General features: G+C 41.7%; 1 protein-coding gene across 1 annotated transcript; it reads left to right on the top strand.

Annotated features, from left to right (window-relative positions):
* Window positions 1–419: 419 nt before the first annotated feature.
* LOC129495047 (olfactory receptor 13C7-like) lies at window positions 420–1,364 on the top strand. Its single transcript, XM_055302355.1, has one exon. The coding sequence runs from the start codon at window positions 420–422 to the stop codon at window positions 1,362–1,364; it is 945 nt and encodes a 314-aa protein (XP_055158330.1).
* Window positions 1,365–15,507: the final 14,143 nt, after the last annotated feature.

The raw sequence follows: 15,507 nt of genomic DNA, 5'->3' as shown, positions 1-15,507 counted from the left end.
CATTGCAAATGCCTCAGCTGACAGAGCCTCAAGTGCTAGACTTTTCTGAATCCCAGATTCCCAGAATTCCATGATTCTGAGAATTCCATGATTCCTGGAATCATGACCCTATGATTCTTTACTGTCTTATAACCTCACCAGTGCTTTACACAGATGTTTTATGTAGTTGTCTAGTTGTTTCTTTTTGTCATATGCAGGAAAATTAGTCCAAATTAACTCTTGATTCTTACTGGAAGCAGAAGTTAAATATTATTCTCTACAATATTTTTCCTAGATTCCTATAGAGATGATCAAATCATCAGAGTTCTTCTCCAGTTGCTCAGCAGGGTGGGGATTTTTGCCCTGCTGCCCAGGCACTTTCGGAGTCAGAGAATGCTGAAATTGCAGAGAGTTCCTACAGAGGACAGAGCAGACACACCATGGACAGGTCCAATCAGACCTCTCCTGTGATGGGGTTTATTCTCCTGGGCCTCTCAGCCCACCCAAAACTGGAGAAAACCTTCTTTGTGCTCATCCTCGTGATGTACCTTGTAATCCTGTTGGGCAATGGGGTCCTCATCCTGGTGACCATCCTTGATTCCCACCTGCACACACCCATGTACTTCTTCCTGGGGAACCTCTCCTTCCTGGACATCTGCTACACAACCTCTTCAGTCCCCCTTATTCTTAACAGCTTCCTGACCCCCAGGAAAACCATACCCTTCTCAGCCTGTGTCATGCAGATGTTTCTCTCCTTTGCCATGGGAGCCACAGAGTGTGTGCTTCTGGGCATGATGGCATTTGATCGCTATGTGGCCATCTGTAACCCGCTGAGGTACCCTGTGGTCATGAGCAAGGCTGCCTATGTGCCCATGGCTGCCAGCTCCTGGGCAGCTGGTATCACCAACTCTGTAGTCCAGACATCCCAGGCTATGAGGCTTCCCTTCTGTGGGGACAATGTCATCAATCACTTCACCTGTGAGATCCTGGCTGTGCTGAAGTTGGCCTGTGCTGACATTTCTATCAATGTGATTAGCATGGTTGTGGCTAATGTGATCTTCCTGGGGGTCCCAGTTGTGTTCATTTTTGTCTCCTATGTGTTCATCATTGCTACCATCCTGAGGATCCCCTCAGCTGAGGGGAGGAAAAAGGCCTTCTCCACCTGCTCTGCCCACCTCACCGTAGTGGTTGTCTTCTATGGGACCATCCTCTTCATGTATGGGAAGCCCAAATCCAAGGACCCCCAGGGGGCAGACAAGCAGGACATTTCAGACAAGCTCACCTCCCTCTTTTATGGGGTGGTGACCCCCATGCTCAACCCCATCATCTACAGCCTGAGGAACAAGGACGTGAAGGCTGCTATGAAGAACCTTGTATGTCAATAATACCTAAGTGAGTGACTATCAAAGATTTCCAGACTGCCAGAATGCAAGAGCTCCAAACCCCTCATTGTACTCATGGGGAAATGGTAACGTAAAGTAGAGAAGGGAGTTTCTTAAGGTCCATGTTGTAGACCATGTGACTAAGACTAAAAAGTAAACTGGTTCTCTGTCTATCTACCCATCCATTGTTCCATAGTTAATGGAAGCTTTGTCTATGCACCTAGAACAAAAGAGCCTTCACATTGCCAGAAATGTTGGCTGGTTGTTGGCTTTGTGCACAACCACAGTGACATCATATCACAGCTATTTTATGCTAGCAAAATCCTAGATTCTCTGCCACTGGAAGCTGGTGCATGTCTGTGAATCCTCATTGGTATGTTCAAAATTAAGAGACAACACACTGATAGCACCATGGCAAGAATTCACCTTTAAGTCTTAATACCAGGAAGAGAGAACTCTTACCTTGAGTGTGGAACACTTTGATGAAGCACAGAGAGATATTTGCACTCTCTTCTGCATACCCCAGCTCCAATCATGCACTGATACAGTTCTGCATGGCTGGGAGGCAGCAGCTCTCAATCTCTTGTTCCCCACACAAACTACATGACTCACAGCATCAAACACTCCCATGGGGGTGCCCAGACAATAAGGAAGTCCAAAAATGTTTTGGAGAAAGCAAAAGGTTATAATAATCCTCAATTGCACAGCTATCATCAACCATTAGTAAGAGTTGGCACAGGTGTGTGGTATGATGGGGGGGCTGCAGGTTTGGACTCTCGGGTAGCAGCCATAATCACCTGGAGGTTGAAGGTCATACTGTGTGAGAGACCTTTCACTGCACAATTGAGAGAATTCCACTCAACCTGCTTTGAGAATAATGTGGATTTATCCAGAAGTAGGGCCAATATCAGGCAAAGTTCATCAGGCTCTAGTTTCTTTGCTCGGAGATTCTGTTGACTCTTCACTCTTCCAAGTATCAGGTTTGTTCTCAGGCTGACTCTTCTCATGGTCACAAGATGGCTGTTGTAGACCTGGACCTGCAGTTTCCCCATTCACTCATGGGATAGAAACCACTGGTTCCTACAACCAGAGTACAAGTGTCCTGAGGTTTGCTCTGACTGCACTGATTGATCAATGCAAACTGCAAACCAATCACAGTGGCAGGTGAGATGATTATGCAGGTTGGCTTGGGCCAACAGGACCTTCCTCTGAAACATAAAGTGGGGTCAGTCTAACCTGTCTATAGCTGCTATACAGAGGAAAATCTGGAGTCACTAAGAAAGTGGTAGAGGGGCAATGGACCCTAGAAGGGCAGCCAACAAATGTCCACCATTTTCTGGGCCCTAGGTGAGGTTTCCTGACTCTGGGAAATCCCTAGGAGGATAGCATACCTCTTTTCTTTTTTTAAGATTTTATTTTCTTTTTTATCTGAAAGAGAGTGTGTGTAAACAGGGGGAGGAGCAGAGGGAAAGCGAGAGAGGAAGCACACTGCCTCTTAAGCTGAGAGCCCTATGAGGGCCTGGATCTCATGACCCCTGAGATCACTGCCTAAGCCGAGACCAAGAGCTGGTTAACCAACTGAGCCACCCAGGAGCCCCTAGAATGCCTCTTACTGAATATCGGGCATATTCCCAGCCTGGTCAAATGGGGGCTCAGTGCCAGACTTAATTTGATTAAAAGAAACAAATACAAGAATATTCCTTGTACATCTGAATTTTTGTCCTAGATTCAAACCTGTTCCCAGTGTGTTTGTATCATGTTTCAACTCTGCAGATGAGAAGTCCACCTCATCTCAGAAGGTCTGCCTTCTGAGATGAATCTTTTTTTTTTTTCTGAGATGAATCTTACTCTTCCTTGGCTTTGTAATTTTATAACTTTTCTACTTTTAGTTTTCCTTTGCCCCATTTTCTCACCTATTTTTAATTTTTTGGCCTCGGATGTAGTCTTGGGTTATCTCAGTCCTTTGTGGGATGATGCAGGCATACATTATAAGACCAACAAGCAAACAAAGCAGCAAGTAAGCAAGCAAACGAATGAACAAACAAAATCCAAATTAACTAATGACAAAACATGGCAGTGGGTGGGGCAGTGGTCTGACTGTTGGAGACACAGCCCCTCACAGCTTTCTCTGGGCCTTGCTGTCTCTTTTTCCTGCTGTACCTTAGTTTGGGACTGGATCACCTTGAGGTCCTTTCAAGGCTGACCTTTCAAGATGGTGGTTCTAACCCCAGGCCATAGGCATGAGACTAGAGATGGTGAAATGAGACTTTGTAATCCTCCAGGATCATCCTTGTCCTGAGTTGCTTCCTTAACTCCCAGTCCCCTGGATTTATTATATGTGTCACATGACACATACTGGAGATGGAAGTTATAGTTATTTCTACACATGTACTTAGATTTACCTGAATACAAGGCTCTATAAGCAGATCTAAGGTCTTTTATCATGAACACCCCCAAAGGTATATCTGCGCTATCTGGCAATTACAGTTGAAAGACTCTGCTCATTCCCAGATTCTGGGTTGTGGTAGAGGTTCCTTTCACGTAGGATTTCATATAAAATACCAAAACTACCTGCAAAGATTAAGACTTCTTATGGGCTTTCTAGCAGGAGAGAGGAAAGAATACACCAATCTCTACAGAACTTCTCTTTAGGCTTGGGGACAGTGAGAAGGAATCAAGTGGAACCTCCTTCCTTGGAAATCTGTAAAATGAGGATCCTACTCTTGTTGAATTGACCACAATCTGACCCTCCTCACCACCAGAGGTGAGCGGGGCTGCTGGCAAATAGAGGAAGGTGATTGTACTCCTGGAGAAGGTGGGCAAGGAGACCCAGGGAGAGTCTGGGGCTATCTGTTGCTGTCTCTGTATTTTCCTTTGTTTCATGATCTCCAATTCACCTGACTCACTGTGTTAACAGCATGCTTAGGCAAATCTCACTATCAGAGAATAAGAGGGATGGAGTTGAGCTTTATTACAGCCCTTTGCTCCTTCACTCCATTTAAGACATTTTCCTCAGAGTCTAGGAATACCAATGTTCTGGCTCCTCAGCCTTCTACTAAAACTTCTGCTCATGAATTCTAGGTGATTTCCATAATCAACCCAAATGAATTCTTAGGGGGGAAAAATGAGAAAAAATTAACTTGAGACTACACAAGTAAATTTTTGTTCTTATAACTAAAAGAGCAAAACTAGACAGATTGGAAGTCCACATAGGAGTCAGTGACTCACAGCTGGTACTGGCTGCAGACTCCATAACCATTAAGATTCCCAGGGGATCCTTTGAGGACCAGGGCTGGTTCTGTTTGCTCCCAATTAAGACTGATGCTTTGTTCCCCTGGGGGTTAAGGCCAGGAACCTGAGGTGTTGTGAAAAGTCCATTAGTATTCCAAATTGAATTATTACAACAGCTGCCTCTGGCACTTTCCAGGAAAACAAGAGAGCAGTTCAAAGAGCAACTGGGTGGGGGAGAATAGGGAGGTAGACATGCCATGCGACCTGCTCAGGTCAACACAGACTAGGGCTAAGCCATCCTGCCACGTCCTTCCAGAGGTACTGTGAGCCCAGGCCAGGGAGCCAGAGACCTGCCTTCCAATTCTGCTGCTAATGCCATTTGCCACTGTTGAGTTTCTTTCCCTCTCTGACTCTTATTAATTTCTTTGTGAAATGAGAGTGTATCCCCCATCTTTCTCCATAAGCAATGCATGAGAAAGCACCTAGGGAGAGCCCAGAGGGGAGGAACTCATGCCTCACACCCACAACCTGTCACTCAGTGATTAGAGGGTTCTTTCGGATTCTCCCCCTCCACGGTTTATGAGCTATGGCTCCAAATTGCTAATGCCACTTCCAGTAGATTTGAAGGAGCTGTGGGCAGCTGATTTTCAACACTGACTACCTGTGCCTGCTGCAAACCTGCCATCTGGTGGACATTTCTGCAAGCTTCCAAGAGCAGTGCTGATGCTGGTTCTTTTTTAAATTTAATTTCAGTTTGCCAACATACAGCATAATACCCAGTGCTCATCACATCACATGCCCTCCTTATGCCCATCACCCAGTTACCCCCTCCCCCCACCTCCCTCCCCTTCAGCAACCCTCAGTTTGTTTCTCAGAGTTAAAAGTCTCTCATGTTTTTTCTTCCTCTCTAATTTTTCCCCATTCAGTTTCCCCTGCCTCCCTTCTACGGTCCCTTATAAATGGGAGATATTCATCCTTTCTGATGGCTGAGTAATATTCCATTATTCCACTGTACATATATACACCACATCTTCTTTATGGAAAGCAGTGCTTCTTGAATCCGAATGTGCTCAAGAGTCAGGTGGGGATGCTGTGAAAATGCAGATTTGGGTTTAGTGAATCTGAAGTGGGACCTGAGTCTTTACATTTCTGACAGGTTCTGAGGGGATGCTTCTGTGCTGCTCTGCAGGCCACACTTTGAGCAGCAAGCCCTGAAAGACTTGGGAACAGGACTGAGGGACTGAGGAAGAGGCAGGGAAGCAACTTCTGCGTGTCCTGCAGAGGACACATGCCAAGTCCTATGGCATCAGCCATCTGGTCTGGTCTCTCTAAGTTCCAAGACAGCAGTTTGCCCTGCGACCTTGCTTCTCTATGCATCTAAAGATTGTTGATTTATCAGTTTGTTTAGCTTTTTACTTATCAGTAGAGTGTTGACTACCAAGCTTCTTACATGTTAGACCAAGAACTAGCCATTCCCGCTTCAAATAGCTCCAAAGTGCAGTCAAGTGCAAATATAAAATGTGGTCAGGAGGCACCTGGGTGGCTCCATCAGTTAAATGTTTGCCTTCTGCTCACATCATGATCCCAGGGGTCCTGGGATCAAGAGATCAAGCCAGAGCCCTTGTTGGGCATCCCTGCTCAGGGGGGAGCCTGCTTCTTTCTCTGTCCCTCCTTCCTGCTCGAGCTCTCGAGCTCTCAAATAATAAATAAATAAATAAATAAATAAATAAATAAATAATAAATAAATAATCTTTTTTTCTTTTTAAAAGATTTTATTTATCCATTTATGAGAGACACAGAGAGAGAGGCACAGAGGGAGAAGCAGGCTCCATACAAGGAGCCCGAGATGGGACTCGATCCCGGGTCTCCAGGAGCACGCCCTGGGCCGACGGCAGAGCTAAACTGCTGAGCCACCCGGGCTGCCCATAAATAAGAAATCTTAAAAAAATAAAATAAAATGTGGTCAGGTGCAGAATAAGAGGCATAATTATAGCAGAAAAAGAGATACATGTCAATTTTGCAGAAAACACAATTATTATACTTCTAAACATTAACCAGAAAGCTATTAGTAGTAATATGAGTTCAGAAAAGTTGAGATAGAAATAACTTCTCAAAAGTCAATTGTATTCCTATATACCATCAATATAGAAAAGGAAAAAAAAGCAGGAATAATGTGCTATTTACAGTGGTAACAAGTATCCAATAATTGGAAACAAACATAATTCCAGACATGATAAAGAAAAAAATTTTAAGAGTGTTTTGGGAGTACAAGGGAAGGCAGAGCTGTTGACCAGGAATCACTCTCAGGAGAAGGAGGGAAGAAGAAATACAATAAAAATAACCTTAATTTCTAGAGTAGAAGCTCTCTAATTGTATCAAACAGAAGACCCTCTTTACACAATCTTTTTTTTTTAAATTTATGATAGTCACACACACAGAGGGGCAGAGACATAGGCAGTGGGAGCGCGACGCGGGACTCTATCCCGGGCCTCCAGGATCGCGCCCTGGGCCAAAGGCAGGCGCTAAACCGCTGCGCCACCCAGGGATCCCGGAAGACCCTCTTTAATATAGACTCTATGTCTGAATATTTCGATTTCTCTATGTCAGAGCTGAGGTAAGGCCCATAAGAAAGCTGGGCTTAGGGCTCAGAAACATAGTTATTTAGTCTTTTTAAATCCCTCCAAGATTCCACAGAGCTACATAAGTTGCTAGTGAAGAGCAAGTGAACAATACAAAGATCCTTTCAAGGGAACAATGTTAGATTCTTCCTGCCAGATTTGAACTTACTACAAGGTAGCAATTACTGAAGTACATATTATAGCTTTGTAAAGTTTTATAACTTTATAACTGATCAGTGGTATCAGAGGCATTTGAAAATTCCAACTGTAAGAATGAAATACATATATGTCAGGTCAAAATTCACAGTGTGAAGAAAAAGATCACTTCTTAATAGTGGGAAGTTACAACTTAGAATTGAATGAAGGTTGCCTCTGATATGCATGTCACACCATACTTTGCCATACACTTCCAATGGATTGGAATTAAACATAAAATACCATCGTGATTACAAAAAGCTAAAAAAGAATGGAATAACATATTTATTCCAGCTGTGGAGAGGGTGTGATTCATTATTTTGGAAGAGAGAAGGTATCAGGATTAAAATAGACAAGTTCAAACATACATTCTATGAAACTCCTGAATAACAAAGTCTCATCAAACAAGTATCAAACAACTGCCAGATGGAAGTTTGTCAGACTCCACCAGTATTTCTTTAAAATATATATATATCCAAATAACTTTTAATAGGTAGTAAAACATGGGCACATGCAAACTTGTGATTTTTTTTATTATTATTATTTTATTTTAAAGGCTTTATTCATTTATTCATGAGAGACACACAGAGAGAAAGAAGAGAGAAACATGGGACTCGATCCCGGGATCACGCCCTGGGCTGAAGGCAGGAGCCAAACCGCTGAGCCACACAGGGATCCCCTGATTTTTTTTTTTTTACACACTGAGAGCCACTCTCACATTAGCATGCATGCCATTGAGTTGACTTCTTTTTATATAGACCTCAGAATAAATCCTTTCCTGCCATCTCTGTGCATTTATTTTATCTTATTTAAATGTGTCCTTGATTAGTAAAAGTGTAGTTCTGCACTGATCTTTAATCTAGGCTGATGCACATCCGCTCGTGCATATATAATTGTATCAGGAAGTACACATAAGCACTGTTCTCAATTAAGTGTTGGGCAAGCCTCAGAATCATCTGCTTGGTGCATGTTCTCATCATGGTGTCATAACCGATTGCACAATAAGAAATGAACATGTAACTGGTCACACAATAAAAATGCCACATTATAAATTGTATTGGGATTAACCATAAATTTGGGGTGCTACTTCTCTGGCTACATTTATGATAAGGAATTGAGCAGTTATCCAATCTTCTAGGTGAACCACTATTTTTTTCTGATTTTTAATGTCAAACTAGCATTTTTTAAATTAATAAACTTTGTCTTTCAGAGCAGTTGCAAAAGTGGGCAGAAAGTACAGAGAGTTCCCATACACCCCCATCTCCACACTACCATCTCCCTCATTATCAGCATCCCCCACCAGAGAGATTATCTTTGTTACAACTAATGAACCTACACTAACACATCATCACCCAGAGTCTATAATTTATTTTAGGATTTACTCTTAGTGTTGTACAGTCTGTGGATTTGGACAAATGTATAATGACATGTGTTCAGCACTATAGTTTTATACAAAATCATGTTACTGCCCTAAAATGCCTCTTTGCTCTGCCTCTTCACCCCTCCATCCCCATTAATCTCTAGAAACCCCTTATCTTCCTACTTTTCCAGAATGGCATATAGTTGGAATCATACAGTATACAGCCTTTTCAGATTGGTTTCTTTCACTTAAAAACATACTTTTAAATTTCCTCTATGTCTTTTCATAGCTTGATAGCTCATTTCTTTGTAGTGCTGAACCATATCCTACAGTCTGAATGTACTAAATAAATGTTTATTTATCCACTATCTACTGAAGGGCATCTTGGTTGCTTCCAAGTTTTGGCAATTATGAATAAAGTTGCTATAAACATCCATGTGCAAATTTTGGTATGGACATAAATTTTCCCAAATCAATATTGAAACAAAAAGTTCTCAGTATTTCTTCTTCAAGGTACTATCTTAATTTCAATAAAGGGTAGTTTGAGACTGCAAGTGAGCTCTTTCAAAAACCATGACCCTTTGCAAATTACTCATCTGTGTGAATGAGAATTTTCTCTACAGGCAACCAAAACAAAATACTGAAATAAACTGAAGTCTGAAACTGATGTGAAGGCAATTATCAGCCATAATTCCAGATTTCAAGTTTTGTGTTCATCAAAATCTCATTATCTTTGAATTCTCATTCATTACCTTTGAACCAAGTAATTGTTATAAACTTAAACTTATGAAAGAAATGTAACAATAAAACTAGCTTTCCTTCCTCTGTTTTACATAGCAGAAGTCTACAAGATTTTGTTGAAAAAAAGATTCTACTGCTAAAAAATAAAAATAATATTCTTTGAAAATTACTGAAATACACAGGCAAAGAGAGTAGAGAATGGGGGCATTCTCACAGTCTTGTGTTTTATTTTTTATTTAAATTCTAGCCAATGAACATACAGTGCAATACTGGTTTCAGGTGTAGAATTAAGTGATTCAGGTAGAATGTAGTGATTTATCACTTTATACAACACCCAGTGCTCATCACAAGTGCCCTCCATAAAACCCATCATCCAGCTAGCCCATCCCCTGCCTACCTCCCTCTATCAACCCTCAGTTTGTTCTCTATTGTTAAGAGTCTCTTATGGTTTGTTTCATGCTCTCCTGTTTTTCTTTTTCCACCTTCCCATATGTTCATCTGTTTTGTCTCTTAACTTTCTCATGAGTGAAATCATATGGTATTTGTCTTTCTCTGATTGCCTTATCCACTTAGAATATTACCCTCTAGCTCTGTCCATGTCGTTGCAATGGCAAGATTTCTTTTTTTCTTTTTTTTTTTTTGATGGCTGAGTAATATTCATTCATTTGCCCATTAATCTGTCAATGGACACTTGGACTTTCTCCATAGTTTGGCAGTTTCATGTCTTTAGAGGACTCATCAAGCCTAGCAGGTATTTTACCAGCATCACAGATTGAGGGTTACCATGCTGAATTTTTTTTTTTTTAGATTTTATATATTTATTCATAGAGACAGAGACAGAGAGAGAGAGAGGCAGAGACACAGCAGAGGGAGAAGCAGGCTCCATGCAGGAAGCCCGACACGGGACTCTATCCCAGGTCTCCTGGATCACACCCTGGATTGAAGGTGGGGCTAAACCACCAAGCCACCCGGCCTGGGCTGTCCCCCATGCTGAATTTTATACCGTGTCGGTATTGGGTGCCTTGGGGTAGGGCTTGGCTTCTCTTCTTCCTGTGAGATCTCAGTACAGGGGCCAATGGGAAGGTCATATGCACAGATTCTGCTTGAAGGCACAGGGATCACCTTTGTTCTACAAAGCCATACCCCTAGTTATTAAATTACCAGTGAACATGATAACCGTTAGAAAGCATTTTCTCTGGCTGGACAGTTGCTTCTAAGCAACAACTTCTATGAGGGCTGACGGACAGTTAGTTGTCTCTGCAAGTCCCCTTCCTGCTAAGCTACTAAAACTTTTTATTTTTATTAAAGATTAAATTCAAGGGTGCCTAGGTGCCTCAGTCACTTAATTAAGCATCTGCCTTTAGCTCAGGTCGTGATCCCAGGGTCCTGTCGGGTTTCCTCCTCAGTGGGGAGTCTTCTTCCTCAACCTTAGCTGCCTCCCCACCCCCCCTTCTGCTCTCTGGTTTTCTTTCTCTCTGTCAAATAAATAAATAAAATCTTTAAAAAAGAAAAGATTAACTTCAGAAATTTACTATGCATAAATTCCCGAAAACAAAATATAGAGTCCTAGCTAATTAAAATCAGCAAAACCTGCCATGTTCTTTTTTTTTTTTAAGATTTTATTTATTTATTCATGAGAGAGAGGGGGGAGAGAGAGAGAGACAGAGAGAGAGACAGAGAGGCAGACACAGGCAGAGGGAGAAGCAGGCTCCATGCAGGGAGCCCGACGTGGGCTGGGTCTTCAGGACCAGGCCCTGGGTTGAAGGTGGTCCTAAACCACTGAGCCAACCGCTAAACCACTGAGCCACCCAGGCTGCCCTAACCTGCCATGTTCTTAATCAAAAAGTTTTTCTCCTCTAGACACCAAAGAGAAATTCGGAACTATATAAATGAATGAAGAGCATCAGAAATGCTTAACATGTGGGTAAATATAATAGACATTATTTCTTGTTTTATAATCCCTTGTTTAAATAATTGGCTATTTAAAGCAAAATAATAGTGTGTGGAAGCAAGATATATGACAACATTAGCACAAAAGATAAGAAGGGGAAAATGGAATCATACTGTTGTCACGTTCTTACATTTTACATGAAGTGATAATTATTATTCGAAGATAGGCTGTAATAAGTTAAAATGTATACTATAAACCCTATAGCACCTACTGAAAAATAAAATAAAGGATAATAGAGGTAAGCCAATAGAGAAGGTAAAATGAAATCACAAAAAAAAAATGCTCCAAACACTCTATTATTTCAAAAGAACGTAGGAAAAGAGAAAAAGTGGGAAAATGCAAATGGAGCAAATAGAAAACAAATAGCAAGACAGTAGATTTAAACTCAGCCATATCAATAAGTATATTAAATCTCAATGACCCTCTAGGGGGTATTATGCTAAGCGAAATAAGTCAGAGAAAGATAAATACAATATGATTTCACTCACATGTGGAATTTAAGAAACAAAACAGATGAACATAGGGGAAAGGAAGGAAAAAGAAAATAAAAACAGGGAGGCAAAATGTAAGAGACTCTTAACTGTAGGAAACAAACTGAGGATTGCTGGAGGGAGGAGGAGGGGGAGGGTAACTGGGTGATGGGGCATTAAGGAGGGCAAGTGATGTAATGAGCACCCAGTGACAGGACAAAATAATTTTATAAGTGCCATACTGACCTCTAAGTGTTAACCTTTCTTTGGAATGAAAGATAATTACAACAATGCTGTAGAACTATATAAGCCCCAAAGTGAACCTCATGTGTAATTTTAAGTTTTCTAACAGCCTTACTAAAAAAGAGTTAAAAAGAATTGTGGTGGCTACACGTCTTCATACATTTGTCAAAACCCATAAAATGTATAAATTACACCAAGAATGAACCCTAGTGTAAATTATGGACTTGGGGTGATAATGTCAGTGTAGGTTCATTGATTGTAACAAATGTGCCCCTCAGTGCAGGATGTTGATAGTGGAAGAGCCTGTGCCTGTGTGGAGGTGGGGGTGGGATATGGGAAATCTCTATACTTTCTGCTCAATTTTGCTGCAAACCGAAAACTGCTCAATAAATAAATAAATAAATAAATAAATAAATAAATAAATAAGCTCTGTTTAACAAAGCTTACAAACAAACAAACAAAAAACCTCACACACAAAAAGCAACTCCAAAAATGAATAAAAAGACAGGTGCAATTCATTTTAATAATGTTTTATATTCTTATTTTCATACTAAGTCTTTAAATTCTGGTGTTAGCACATTTCAATTTGGACTTGCTGTATCTCCAGTACTCAAGAGCCACATGTGGCTGGTGGCTATCATATTAGATAGTATAACTGGAGAGTTTTGGCTCTTCTCCCCTGGGGTGGAGATGGGAAGCAAGGTGGAAAGTAAATCCAACCAGTCAGTTCTGTGACCCAAGTTAAAGATTGTCCATATCTTTCATTATAATTCTACAGTGTTTAACATAATTCACTGTCAAGCACTGTATTAGACAGTTTACCTATTTATTTATTTATTTATTTTTAAATTTTTTAAAAAAATTATTCATAAGAGACACACAGAAAGAAGCAGAAACATGGTCAGAGGGAGAAGCAGGCTCCCTGCGGGGAGCCCAATGCAAGACTCAATCCCAGGCCCCCGGGATCATACCCTGAGCTAAAGACAGATGCTGAACCACTGTGCCACCCAGGTGCCCCGTGTTAGACATTTATTTTTTATTTTTTATTTTTTTTGTTAGATATTTTAAATATCTTCATCTTCTCAAGAAGTCCAAGATAAACATAAAGGAACATAAACAGAGAAGTTAAATGACTTTGCCCAAGGTCACAAGGCTAGTTAACACAATGAACTATTAATACGATTAACAGCTAGTTAGTGAAGTTTGGACTCAGGTGTGTGTTTAGCCAATGCTCTACGCTGCATCACGTTTCTGCTGTCTCACGGGAAACCTGCTTATGGTGGTCTGATCAAAGAGAAACAGGAAATTAGCTATTGTCTCCATCAAAATACAGTAAGGTAACCCCAAAATGGATGTGCTATTTGTTAGTGTGACTGAATGAACGTGACTGAGGCTGTGTCAGATCACTTGCCTCAATGGGCAATCATCAGTAGTTTCCAGATCTTATCTGCTCAGTACAGTCCACCCATAGGAAGGTTATTGAGCCAGATAGTAGGCCAGAAAATGCTTGGCCAAAAAAGGGCCTCGATGTCCCTATTCTTGACTTCCTCCAGGATATAGTGACTGGTCAACCGTCTTTTGGCATGGGAGGATCTCAAGCAGCTTCTATTTGGTGGCTCATCATCACAACTCAGATTTTAGCCATTTTTTTAAACATGTCTGTCTCAAATATAAATCTCAGTAGCAGAGAAATTGTCTCTCCTGCCAGGTCCCCTCACCTTCACTACTATAACTACACGGATTTATTCGTCCAGAGCAACTTTGCTGTCATATCTCATAATAATTACCTGGAAATAAAGTCATTTCTGATTCTATAGCTAAGAGATCTCCAAGTATTCATGCATTCTCTTTGTGCATCAGACTCCAAGTGTCACCTCTGTGAGTCAACAGGAGTGCGGCCAACCACTCCTGTTATTGGGGGCTTATGTGAAGTGCAACTGACCAGTCCTTTATCCTACTCCTTCTTCAGCTTCTCTCTCAGAGTCAATGATTTCTGATGGGGTGGGTGGATAGTCTTTCCTTTACAAATCGTTATGAGTTGAACTGAGTGTCCCTGCCTCCCCCATATTCATATGGTGAAGTCGTAAAATCCAGTATCTCAGAATGCGACCCCATTTAGAAACAGGGATTATTGTAAATGTTATTAAGATGAGGTCATACTGCAGTAGGGTGTGCCCCTAAGTCAACATGACTAGGGTCCTTATAAAAAAGGATAAATTTGGGGCAGCCCCGGTGACCTAGCGGTTTAGTGCCACCTGCAGCCCGGGGTGTGATCCTAGAGACCCGGGACTGAGTCCCATATCAGGCTCCCTGCATGGAGCCTGCTTCTCCCTCTGCCTGTGTCTCTGCCTCTCTCTCTCTCTCTGTATTTGTGTGTGTGTGTCTCTCATGAATAAATAAAATCTTTTTTTTAAAAAAAGGATAAATTTGGACACAGACACACATACAAGGAGAATTCCATATAAAAGTGAAGGCAAAGATCAAGGTGATGTGTCTACTAGCCCAGGAGTTCCAAAGACTGCCAGTAACACAGCAGAAGCTAGGAGAGAGGCATGAGTCAGATTCTCCCTCACAGTTCCCAAAAGAAACCGACCCTGCCAACACTTTGATCTCAGGCTTCTAGCTTCAAGAACACTCTGAGACAATAAATTACTGTTGCTTAAGCCACCCAGTTTGTGGTACTCTGTTAGGGCAGCCTAGGAACCCAATGGTCTAATGAACCATCTGCATGGCTTATAACTATCAGTCTACCAATTGAATTACCTTGGGAGTGGTATCTATTACCTGTATGATCCCATTTTTCCATATGGAAACCTGTTTACAGGCCTCTCTATGACATTTTCTAAGGTGCACAGAGCTAAGGAGACCAACTGTCCTGTTTTGCCTGGGACTAAGAAGTTTCTGGAACATGAGACTTCCTGTTTTAAAATCAGGACAGGGCAGCCCCGGTGGCTCAGCGGTTTAGCGCTGCCTGGAGTCCAGGGCGTGATCCTGGAGACCCGGGATCAAGTCGTGCATGGGATCAAGTCGCATGTCGGGCTCCCTGCATGGTGCCTGCTTCCCCCTCTGCCTGTGTCTCTGCCTGTCTCTCTCTGTGTGTGTCTCTTGTAAATAAATAAATAAAAATCTTAAAAAAGAATAAAATAAAAAAAAAAAGAATAAAATCAGGACAGTCCCAATCAAAGCAAGATGTGTTGGTCACCTGACACAAAGCCCACTTCTTGCTCAGATCCTTCCAGGGCACAGTCGGGCCCAGAGCAACCATCTTAGTTTCCTCAGCTGAGTGGATTACCATAGGAACTGGGGAATTTTGTGCAGAGGATATATATATTGTGAC

The sequence above is a fragment of the Nyctereutes procyonoides genome, unplaced genomic scaffold (genome assembly GCF_905146905.1).
Source record: "Nyctereutes procyonoides isolate TBG_1078 unplaced genomic scaffold, NYPRO_anot_genome, whole genome shotgun sequence".
Lineage (NCBI taxonomy): Eukaryota > Metazoa > Chordata > Mammalia > Carnivora > Canidae > Nyctereutes > Nyctereutes procyonoides.
Note: the sequence above shows the minus strand (reverse complement) of the source record. Positions and strands in the feature narration are given on the sequence as shown.

Excerpts from the sequence above, each read along its gene's own strand:
- LOC129495047 (XM_055302355.1), top strand. The coding sequence starts at position 420 with ATGGACAGGTCCAATCAGACCTCTCCTGTGATGGGGTTTATTCTCCTG.